The sequence below is a fragment of the Perognathus longimembris genome, chromosome 3 (assembly GCF_023159225.1).
Source record: "Perognathus longimembris pacificus isolate PPM17 chromosome 3, ASM2315922v1, whole genome shotgun sequence".
Lineage (NCBI taxonomy): Eukaryota > Metazoa > Chordata > Mammalia > Rodentia > Heteromyidae > Perognathus > Perognathus longimembris.
In genome coordinates, this window is record NC_063163.1 from 22,433,009 (window position 1) to 22,444,750 (window position 11,742).

The window sequence follows — 11,742 nt, forward strand, 5'->3', positions numbered from 1 at the left end:
CCTAGTCTGACCAAAAAATAGCCCATGACATATGCTATTTGCGCTATATGGTATGTTTGTACAATTAGGAGTAGGCATGATCACCTAAAATGAATTCACATAAGAAACTGACTCTAGCCAGGTGCTGGTGGCTCACACCTATCATACTAGCTATTCAGGAGGCTGAAACCTAGAGGACTGAATTTCAAAGCCAGGCTTGACAGAAAAAAAACACGCCAGACTCCACCTCTAGTTAAGAGATGGAGAATACCCTCACAAGAGGCAATTGAGTATTCAAATAAGTTCACTCTGATATAGTTCTTTTTTTTTTTTTTGCCAGTCCTGGAGCTTGGACTCAGGGCCTGAGCGCTGTCCCTGGCTTCTTTTTGCTCAAGGCTAGCACTCTACCACTTGAGCCACAGCGCCACTTCTGGCCTTTTCTATATATGTGGTGCTGAGGAATCAAACCCAGGGCTTCATGTATACGAGGCAAGCACTCTTGCCACTAGGCCATATTCCCAGATCCCTGATATAGTTCTTGATAGAAGGTGTGTGTGTGTGTGTGTGTGTGTGTGTGTGTGTGTGTGTGTGTGTGTGTGTACATGCACGCGTGTACACCAGTACTAGGGCTTGAACTCAGAAACATACTCTTGTTCAGCTTTTTCACTCAAGGCTGGCACTCTACTACTTGAACCACAGCTCCATTTCTGGCTTTTTCATGGTTCATTGGTGACAAGAGTCTCATGGACTTTTTAAAAAGCCCGGGCTGGCTTCGACCTTTGATCAGCAGATCTCAACCTCCTGAGTAGCTAGGATTATATAGGTATGAAGTAACTGTGCCTCACTTCCACAGAGATCCAGTATTGACTGCGAAATCTCACAGTAAGGACATAGTAGTCCCAGTTCTGCCCTCTGAACCCTGACCGCACTGTTCTAACATGTCTCAACGTGACCATAGCCATTGTCTATCACCTGCAGACAGCCAGCGCTGCATGTCTAGCATGCATCAAAATACACAGAAGCCACAGATGGAATCTCCTGCACTCAGGAATGAGAATTCATCCTGGAAATGAGAACTGTTTGATGGGGCTGGGATTTGAACTCAGGACTTATAGCTAGCTTAGCTTGCTTGAACAGCTCCAATGAAGCCACACCTCTAGCCCTGCTTTTTGCTAGTTATTAAGTACATAGGATCTTCTCAGGCTGGCTTCAAACCACTATGCTATCTTCCAAACCTCCTCCTGAGGAGCTAGAATTACAGGCCTGAGCTACTGCCAGCACCTGATGAAGAACTAGTCTCCAGGGGTATCTTATAATCTTTGGATAGGCTCTTAGTGGAGCCACTGTGATTCAACTGTACAACTTGCTAATGCCCATCTCTTTAGAGCAAAGCAGCCCACTGAGTAGGCTAAACCTCCCTTTCAAAGTTGTACAGATACGACAGCTATTATCCTTATTAAGAGCTTTGGTACATCAAAGGTGTTTTTAAACACACACCCAGCAATTACCTTTGCAAACTAAAGTGTAAGCCTAGATATGCATAATTTATCATCTCCTCAGGCTCCAAGACATTTTTTGATAGTTAACAGGCTTAAGGAAAATCTGTAACCAACTAAAGAAGCCCAACCTTTTGAGTGGACACAAAACATACATTCATTCAACAAGCATTTGAGAACCCTGCACCCAGGGGTGTGGGCCCATCTCCTTGCTGCTTCAGGATCAGTGTTTAGTAATGGTATACATTCTGTGTTTTTTCATTCCATTTATGAAAGAGGCCCATTTCAAGCTTGAAGTCAAGAAGGGTGGGGCGATAATAGATCATCAACATCTCAGTCTGTATAAGGGAACTAGACAGCTTGCATACCAAGTGGACCTTTTACAAACTGAAAAGGTTGAGTGGACGTTGCTTTATTTACCTAACTAACATTCTGTAGATTCATGTTTTTCCTTTTTTTTGCCAATCCTGCAGCTTGAACTCTGGGCCTGAGTGTTATCCCTGAGCTTTTGTGCTCAAGGCTAGCACTCTACTACCCTAGACACAGCTCCACCTCTGGTTTTGGGGGAGTTAACTAGATATAAAAGAGTCTCATGGACTTTCCTGCCCAGGCTGGCTTCTAACCACCATCTCCAGATCGCTCCCTCCTGAGGATCTACAATTATAGGCATGAGCCACCAGCGCCTGTCATGTTTTTTCTATATAGCATGCAAATGCTGGTACATGGAGAATCAGTTTGAAGAGGAAAGGAGGAGGTAAAAGGAACACATTAGTGTCACAAAGGTCCCTACCAACCCAAAGCACCCAGCATCAGAGAAAGAGAGCTAAGTCCTAAACACAAGAAGAGAACCGGAAGTGGACTGCTGCATTGACACAGGCTCTGGTGCATACCTGCCACTGAGGTGCAGCATTAGGACTTGTGTGCTTTACAGATGGCTGAAGAAACACCAGAATGCTCAGCTTCCTCATCATGGCCAAGCAGGGCTCCCGCTAGCCTTCTCTGATGCCACTGAGCCACCTCTTCCCATTGGAGGAAACCCAATGAACCGTCTGTTCCAGAAACTGCTTCATCTCCTCCATCATCTGAGAAAAAGGGGATCAACATGCATCTTTCACCTACTTATCTAGGGGGGAAATACAAATGCTAATTCCTAATTCTCCCCAGAATGTGAAGGAGTCAATGTTCTCAGCCTTGCAGTCACTGAAAACAAGACTGCAAACTAGCTCAAAGCTGTGTGATACTATCAGTAACTATGAAATCATTCCTTCCCTTCACCCCAGGGGGCTCACTCCCTCGCTGGTTTAGAGACAGTGTTTTACTAAAGGTATAGCTTCTTTATTTTCCCCTACTTTATGAAAGAGGCTTTCATTTCTAGCCTCCAGTGCATGGGTGTGTGGGAAGGGCTCCGAATGTCTGGCACTGTACTGAACCCTCCCAGTTCCTCAGGAAGTCCCTTGACCTCTCTGTTGAGGCTTCCTGGAGTCAGCCTGTTCTAATGGCATCCCTGCCCTGGTTTCTATTTGTGTGAATCAGTTCCTTCCCATCAGGACTGAGGAAGGCCTTCACTTTTAGCCACTCCTCCCTTTCCTAGGATTTCCTGTCGTATTTGCCAGATGGAGATGCTGTGTCCAAGAAATCGCAAAGTACAACATAAAGTAGAAAAGGGATGCCAAACATGGTGGCACACCATGTACCAGCATGTAATCCCAGCACTGGGGCGGCTGAGATAAGAATACGGCAAGTTCAGGGCCAACCTGCGCTACCTGTGAGTTCAAAGGCAACCTGCATCTCATAGGAAGGTCCTAAAAGAAAACTAAAATGCAAGAAAAAAGAAAATAGGATGGAAACATTTCCTGACTGCACAACCCTGAGAAATCTACAGTGTGAGAAATTAGAACCCTGGTGTTTTTAGAAGCAACAGGGAATGAGGACCCTTCTGAGAGGGAAATTTGTGTTTTAATGTGGTACTGGGGTTTGAACACAAAGCCTTAGCACTCTACCATATGAACCACATCTTCAGCCCCAGAAGGCCTGGTTACATGACATGTATGACAAAAAAAAAACAACTTGCAACTGTACACTTAAAAATTTATGCATTTCACTGCATGTAAACACTTCTTCAGAAAGAATGATGTACTCTGAGCTGAATACCAGTAGCTCACCTAGAATCCTATCTACTCAGGAAGCTGAGATCAGAGGATCTCAATCAGAAGCCATTCCAGGCAAGAAAGTCCATAAGACTCTTGTATGTAGCTACCCACAAAAATTTGTTCTTGACTTGGTAGTACTAGCCTTGAGCAACAAAGCTCAGGAACAGCACCCAGACCCTTAGTTCAAGCCTCAGGATTGGCACAAAAAAAGAAAAAAAAAAGAAAAGGAAAGCCCTGAAATATCCATCAGAAGAAGAGGCCCAAAGAGGAGTCTATGGAGTCTTCCCTAGGAATAATTGTTATAGAACTGGGCATTCCACTATCTCCTCCCTGGGCTTTGTGCTGATGGCTTGATAGCTTGAGCATGTGCCACTTCACTCTTTATATTGGTTGAGCAGGCACCCAAGCATTTGAGCAGGATCTTACAGCATGAGAAGGAGCAAATAAGCAAGAGGAGCTCACATCACCATGGGAGCAAGAAGTGCCATGATGGGCATATAACATTAGGGTTTTTTAATGAATTTTCTACCATCATAGCATTTTCGTTCAATCCCTGTTGATTATATTAAAATACCAAATCACAATAAATCGAGTTTTTGCAGTTATTGATTGTATGCATTTGGGTAGAATTCTGGACCAGAAATTAATTAAAACTGTCCCACCTCACCAAACATGGATAGATACTATTTTTGTAGCTAGGAAAAAAAAAAAAGAAGCTACCTTCAGAAAATAGGAATGAGGTACAGAGACAACTTCCTTGGCTACAGGCTGGCATTTGTCTTATGTGTGTATTGGTTTGGACAGCTGACCACTATTATAATTGGCTGGGATTCAGGTACTAGTTATAAGTGTACATTACACTTGTTTATACATCAAGTTCATTATAGAGTAGGGAACTTTTAGACCAAACTTAATTCAATCTGTTGTTGAAATTACATGTAATTATCAAAAATGTTTCGGCCAGGCAATGGTGGCTCACACCTGTAATCGCAACTACTCAGAAGGCTGAGATCTGAGGATCTATGTTTGAAGCCAGTGTGGGCAGAAAAGTCTGTGAAACTCTTTATCTACAAAAAAAAAAAAACACTGGAAGTGGAGCTGTGGCTTAAGTGGTAGAGCTCTAGCCTTCCATGGAAAAGCTTCAATACTGGCATTAAAAAAAGCTTCTATGCATTCTGTAACATTTTCAAGTGAATGTCTTTGTTTCAATCTAAATATCTACACATGAAAAGGAATAGAACACATTCATGAGACCTTTATTTACCATTTGCCATACAGATATGGCTGTATGCACTGAGCATTCATTTACCCCATGCCAACTGGTACACAACAAAGGGTGGAAACTATGGGTAGGAAAGATGAAGTTTATAGAGAAAAGAAGGAAAACATTTAGGTATTTTGCTCCTAGCAATGGAGGGCCAACAATATGCAATCCTTTAAAAACAAACAACACTTTAAATTCTTTAGCAGAAAGGCAAACAAAACAAGCCAAAATTTAATGACAAGCATATGCTTAAAGGAAAAAACTCGAGACAGGTGGAAAAATGGACTGGTTGCAATACCCACAGTTGGAGGAATCATATTCTGGTGCCAGACTTGGCAATGAACTGAAGTTGGCACTCGTAGGTCCTTTTACAGGATGACAGTGATACTGAAAGAATCAAATGCAGAGATAACATGCAAGGCAGGTGAACAGGAGGCGGTGAATTAAGTGAGCCTGTTCTGTCCCAGTCATAAAAATGACTCAAAGCTGAGATCCACCTACCCAGTTCTTAATCTCATCAGTATTTTATCTGTTTACTGTAAGGCTTTTCAAAGTCCCACACCAAGAGACAGAAGCAACTATTAGGTACAGAAAATTAAAAGGTGATGCAGAAGAGAACTAAAATTAGAGAGTCTAGGTTGTATTTTCTACCACTCCATCACCCACTCTGTGACCTTGCTGGAATCAAGCTTCTCCTTGGCCTTTACCTTCAATCCATTACATAACTCAGCTGTAAAACCAATGTTTAATCATAAACCAGCCCCGTGGCTTCATTAATATTCCAAACAGTCTTTCCAACCAGAAAATAACCCAGTATCATTATGGGGGGTTATTGTAAAGGACTTGCTTTCCTATACTTGTTGTGACTACAGAATAAGCCTGATTAGACAAATAAGTTTATGTGTGTGTGTGTGTGTGTACACACATATATATGTATATACATATCCACAAATACATGAAATATATATCATATATACAAACATATATAAAGCATTTCAGTACAATCTGAAATGAACAGAAAGAGAAAGCATAAGGTAACAATTGACAGAATAACAACTAGCCCTCTCATTTTACCTTCTCCCCTCAGCAAAAAATAATAGTAACTTTAACTTTGGTTATAAGAAAAACACTCCACTCATTCATGTATGATTTGCAGCCTGGATTTTTTGGGGCATTGCAGTGTCTACACAAGCACTTGACTGCCAAGGCAGATCCCCAGTCCTTCCTTGCACTGGTTCTTTTACCTTAACATCTCGCTTTTTGCCTAGATATCCACTTGGACCATGAGCCTCCTATATCTGGCTTCTTACCATAGCGAGGTTAACAGGTGCGACCTGCCTTGCCCAGCTTCTTCCACTAGGACGGTGTCTTGCAAACTTCATTGTCTAGGCTGCCCTGGAACCTGGATCCTCTCAAATAGCTAGGATAACCAGGATCAGCTACCACACCACATTCACATTAGCTCTCCAAAAACAATCACTGACAGAAAATGGAAATGCAAAGACATCCTGACATGGGAGTTTCATTACTTGTGTTTCTTGACTTTGTGATATTCAAAACTACAGTTGATGTGCCAGGAGCTGTAATTCCAAGGTAGAGCACTTCCTTAGCTTTGTAGGCCCTAGGTTCAATCCCTAGCATGTCTCTCTCTCTCTCTCCCTCTCTCCCTCCTTCCCTCTCTCGTTTGCTCTCTCTCTCACACACACCCACACACACAAAATACTATGATTAAATAGAACACCACAGCTGAACATAAATTTTACACCATAATCTTCTTCACTTTCCAAAACACTTTATATTTCTGAATAAACATTTTATCTTCAAATAGGGGTTCTTCAAATTAATACATTCTGAGAGTGAGATTCGTTTATTCTGCTGCTTTTGACAAAACAGTATCATAAAATATGTGTTTGGGTTATAAAAAATAAAGCTAACAAGATAGAGAAATGTGTGGACCCAGGCTAGAGAAATAAACCTAATAGTGACCTAGGCACAGGTGGCTCATACCTGTAATCCTAGCTATTTAGGAGACTGAGATCTAAGGATCTTGGTTCAAAGCCAGTCCAGGCAGAAAACTCTATGAGACTCTCATCTCCCAGTAAAACAAAAACAAGAAGTAGACGTGTGGCTCAAATAGTAGACCACAAGTAAAAAAGCTAAGAGATGGTGTTCCAACTCTGTTTAAACTCCAGCACCAGCATCAAAACAAAACAAACAAACAAAAAAACTATCAATGATTCCACTGCTGTCACTTCCAACATCCAGAGGATCCCCAAAGAATGTTTGAATGTGCAGATTATTCACTGTCTTCAACAATTATTTGACAGAGGTCCAAGTAGCTTGAGGGGGAAACGTCACTTAATTTTCATTTCACTAACTATATGAAGGGAATGAAGAAAGCAGTAATGAACATCACACAGTGCATGCACAGGGACCTGCCAGTTCGTTTCTGATACACAGCTTCATGTAGTGGAGAGACAAGCCCATTCACCATGCACAGCGAGTCTCTAATCACAACCACACTTTCCCAGAATTTGTTACATAGAAATGTCTCACCCAAACCCCACACAATTATGAGCAAGCTGGCACAAACAAGAAATTGTTACTTTTGTAAAATCTCAATGCTACACAAAAGAGAAGAGTGTAAAATAATCCACACTGACATCTTTGCTGTGCAAAGACAAAACATGCAAATACCAGCTCCATACAGGAGCCATGTAAGGCAGAAAGTCCAAGTAAAGTCTGAGTACCCTGGATATTGTCTGATACAGGTAGTAGAACTGGGGAAGGGAGAGGGAATACAAGGATAGAGAGATAAAGAACAAAAAGACAAACGATTCAAAAAGCAACACTTAGAAACCATTCGGTGTAAACCAACTGCACAACTCTTGGGGGGAGAGGGGAAGGGGAAGGGGGGAGGGGGAAAATGAGGGAAGAGGTAACAAGTAGAATAAGAAATGTACTCACTGCCTTTCATATGAATATGTAACCCCTCTGTATCACACGTTGACAATAAAAAAAGTCAAAAAAAAGAAAGGAAGGAAGGGAGGGAGTAAGAGAAAGAAAGAGAGAGAGAGAGAAAGGAAGGAAGGAAGGAAAGAAAGAAGGAAGAAAGGAAGGAAGGAAGGAAAGAGAGAGGGAGGGAGAGAGACAGTGTGAGGGAGGGGCAGAAGGAAAGAAAATGCTCCTGCATTTTCATTCTTCTCTCCAACCTTAGCACTCAAACACAAAAAGTCAAGTTGGTTTTCTGAAATTATGCAGAGCAAACACTACTAATGGAAAGTTACAGTTGCAAGCCTTAACTTTTAAAGTTTATGAATGAATGAAGTTATTGCTCCTAACTACATTGCTGGAATTTTTCCACTCTCACTTCAGTTCAAAATACAGTGTTTATGCTTCTCCCCACCTTGGTAAGTCACCTTCAGAGCAGCTCAAGGTTTCAGTGCTGAAAGACATCCAAAGCTAATTTCTTGTATTTCTTATAGCCCTATAGGCTAGTGGGTGGAGCTACTCACATTTCACATTTCTTTCATTCAGTGTCAGAAATAGAATGGTTGACATTTATTCTCTGTATTCTTCCACATAAAAGATATGAATTATTTTAAAATACTATTTGTTCTGGGGTGTGTGAGAGAAAGGAGAGTGTGTGAGAAAGAGAGAGAGAGAGAGAGAGAGAGAGAGAGAGAGAGAGAGAGAGAGAGAGAGAGAGAGAGACACTTGGGAGCTATCCCTTAGCTTTTTTCCTCAAGGGTATCCTACCACTTGAGCCACAGCTCCATTTCTGCTTTTTGCTGATTAACTGGGGATAAGAATCTTATGGACTTTCCTGCCCAGACTGGTTTTGAACAGTGATCCTCAGATCTCAGCCTCCTGAGTAGCTAAGATTACAGGCATGAAACTAACTCTTCATAATGATTCAATTCTGTTCTGGTTTTCTTGAGTATGTTGTTTTTCTCATGGAAAAATATTTATACTTAATTCGAATATTGGGGGGGAGGAAGAAGAGAGAGAGGGGAGAGGGAGAGAGAGGGGGGAGGAAGGAAGGAAGGAACGAAGGAAGGAAGGAAGGAAGGAAGGAAGGAAGGAAGGAAGGAAGGAAGGAAGGAACGAAGGAACGAAGGAACGAAGGAAGGAAGGGAGGAAGGGAGGGAGGGAGGGAGGGAGGGAGGGAGGGAGGGAGGGAGGGAGGGAAGGAAAAAAGAAAGAAAGAAAGAAAGAAAGAAAGAAAGAAAGAAAGAAAGAAAGAAAGAAAGAAAGAAAGAAAGAAATCTTTTCCTTTCAGAAGAGCCAGAAGCGAGACAATCATGTAGCCTCAAGATGTTGATTCCTTTCCAAGAAGAAAAGGACAGAAAGACCTGTAAAAGCCACAACGGGGAAAGCAGCAATCTTGGGGTGAGTGACACCAGAATATCTTAGTCTCAATAACAATCTAGAAACACGTGACAGCCCCCCACCCCCACCCCCGGGCCGCTGACCGCACACAACAACCGTCCAGGTGCGCCCGGCTCCCGCCCCGGCCGCCGGGTCCCTGCCCACCCCGAACGGCGCGGGGCATCCTTCACCGGGACATCCCGGGAATGGGCCCTCGGGGATGCTGGTCCCGGGATCTGGCCGGCGCTCGCTGAGGACCTCCGCGGGCCGCCGTGGGACCACACGGGGAGAGGGGGACGGCGCTACACTAACATGGGCATCAGAGGCAGAACTTACAAAGCCCCCCCCCCCCCCCCGCCCAACGGCAGCTTCTTCGCTCCCGTTGGGTCCCCCGAGTAGACTGGAGAACAGCCGAATGGCCTTGGCCACAGCACCCCCCCCCCGTACCCCCGACGCCCGCTCGGGGACCGCGGCGAAGGGAAGCGGTGACAAGCACTCACCTCTACCCATCTCCGAGCCTCGGCGAACGCCCCGGAGCAGTCGGCCTCGGCCTCCTCCATGACCACAAGGAGAGAGACAGGCTCGGTGGGGTGCGCGCCCGAGAGCCGGAGGGTCCCCACGCGTCTCGGCCCGGCGGGAGGGCACGGACGCTCCGGCGGCCACGCACCCGGGGTCCCTTCTCCTTTGTTGCGCCCTCAAGTTCAAGTTGAGGAACCGACCCGAGCCGGGAGGCGTGGCTTGCTCCAAACTTCCCGAAAGCAAAACCCGAGTCCCCCGGGACCCACGCCCGCGCGCGACGCTCAGGAGCACCGGACGGGGAGCAGCGCCCGGCCCGCACCTCAGCGCGCACTTCAAAAGGGGCAGCGCGGCCTCCGCCCTCCCTCCCCTCGTGGCCCCGCCCCGTCCAACCCCCGCCCAGCACCCTCCCCATCCCGCACCGCCCCTGTCACCCTCGGCTCTCCTCTGAGATCCGACGGGCCGGGCCGGGAGACGCCACCCATCCACCCGGGGGCCGTGACGCGAGCCACGCGCCGTCCTCGCCCCAGGGAGATGCTCGTCCAGCACCAGCATCCTTCTCGCCTCCCTCCCCCCCCACCCCCCGCCCCGTGATCTCCCCGAGCCCGGGAAGCCGCTCCCCGCCCCCCCCCCCCAACGCCTCGTCACCGCACGGCCCGCCTGACATACCAGGAATAGCTGCACACAATTGCACCTTTCCGGGCCAACTAACTTCCCTCGGGGGGTGGTGTGGAGAGGCCTACACCTGCGGCTGGACCCCCCGCAGGACACGGCCTTGCTCCCGCTCAGCCTGCAGTCCCGCCCCCAGAGGCGCGGTGGTCCCCACCCCAAGATCGCCGCCCCCGGCGGCCTCCCGTCCCTCCTGCCGGCAGGTGAGGGGAATAGCCCGCACTTGCAGCCAGTTTCCCCGAGCCACCCCTGGCGGGCGGCTCTGACCCCCGGGGTTCCACGCGGGCTGGAAGGGACCAGTCACTCAAAGCCCGGCTAATTACCAAGGATTCAAAGGAGCCGAGAGGAACTTTGCCTGCTCAAGCCAATTCAGGACATTTCACCACCCTCACCGGAGAACCAAACCCGGACCCTGGGGTGCTGTGGGCCCACCCAGCCGACAGCAAGGTAACAGAGTTACTCAGGCCTGGTCGCAGGGCCCCTGGACCGAAGGTGCCCGAGGTTGTCAGATGCTGATCCTTTCTAGGGCTTGCAGAAAATCAGGTTTTCAGGAAGCCACCAGCTCATTCTCAGGGCTCCTTGGGACCCCACAGAGGATCCGGAAGCCCCCTACAACTTCACCTAAACTTCAGCTAGAAATCTGTTCTCCGTCCTGAAATAGAAGCAACTTCTTATTTTTGTCTGGTTGGTTGTTTACTTGTCCTGATGTAAAATCCACACATAGCCAAGAGACTGGTGTAAGGAATATCCCTATCACCTGCCTTGAGCAATTGTTTGCCCTTTTTCTTAGTGCACCATCACCTCTTCTACAGTAGAGTTTTAAAGTCCAAACCCTTCCAATATACATAGCCTCTTCAAAAGGACACTTCTCAGCATTACTGTAGCACCATTTCCACACCTACCTAAATCTAACAAAAAACGACAATTCATACCCAATCGGAGCTCAGCTTGCCCCCCATGTGGTCCCCAAAATAGCTTTTAGGATAAGTGAAGAAATCCAGTCAAGGGTTGTGCTCTGTAATGGATTAGATACTTTCTGCCCTAAAAAAGCTGCCTCCTCCACTTCCTGTGTCCTCTTTTTTTTGAATGACATTGTCTTGTGGAAGGAATCCCTACTTTCTGGATTTGTCTTATGGCTTATTTGCCTCTTTGTGGTATCTTAAACATATTTCTTTCTCTGTATTTCCTGTCTCTTGGAAGTGAGATCTAAAGGCTAGATTGGATCCCATTTACTCTTCTGAATAAAGACCATCTGGATTGGAGTAATGGTTTCTGTGTTTATTTGGGAGGTTTATTT

The 11,742-nt window shown here is 45.9% G+C and overlaps 1 protein-coding gene across 5 annotated transcripts in view; it reads right to left on the reverse strand.

Moving 5' to 3' along the window:
- Positions 1-10,108, reverse strand: part of Lmo7 (LIM domain 7) — a 178,446-nt gene extending 168,338 nt beyond the window's left edge. For 2 of the 5 annotated variants that reach the window (XM_048341230.1, XM_048341229.1), the window contains exon 1: positions 9,761-10,108. In XM_048341230.1, coding sequence (XP_048197187.1) covers positions 9,761-9,820 — 60 coding nt within the window. In that variant the 5' untranslated portion in view covers positions 9,821-10,108. The remainder of the gene's footprint in view (positions 1-9,760) is intronic. The other 3 variants (XM_048341232.1, XM_048341231.1, XM_048341233.1) reach the window with 2 other exon arrangements.
- Positions 10,109-11,742: the final 1,634 nt, after the last annotated feature.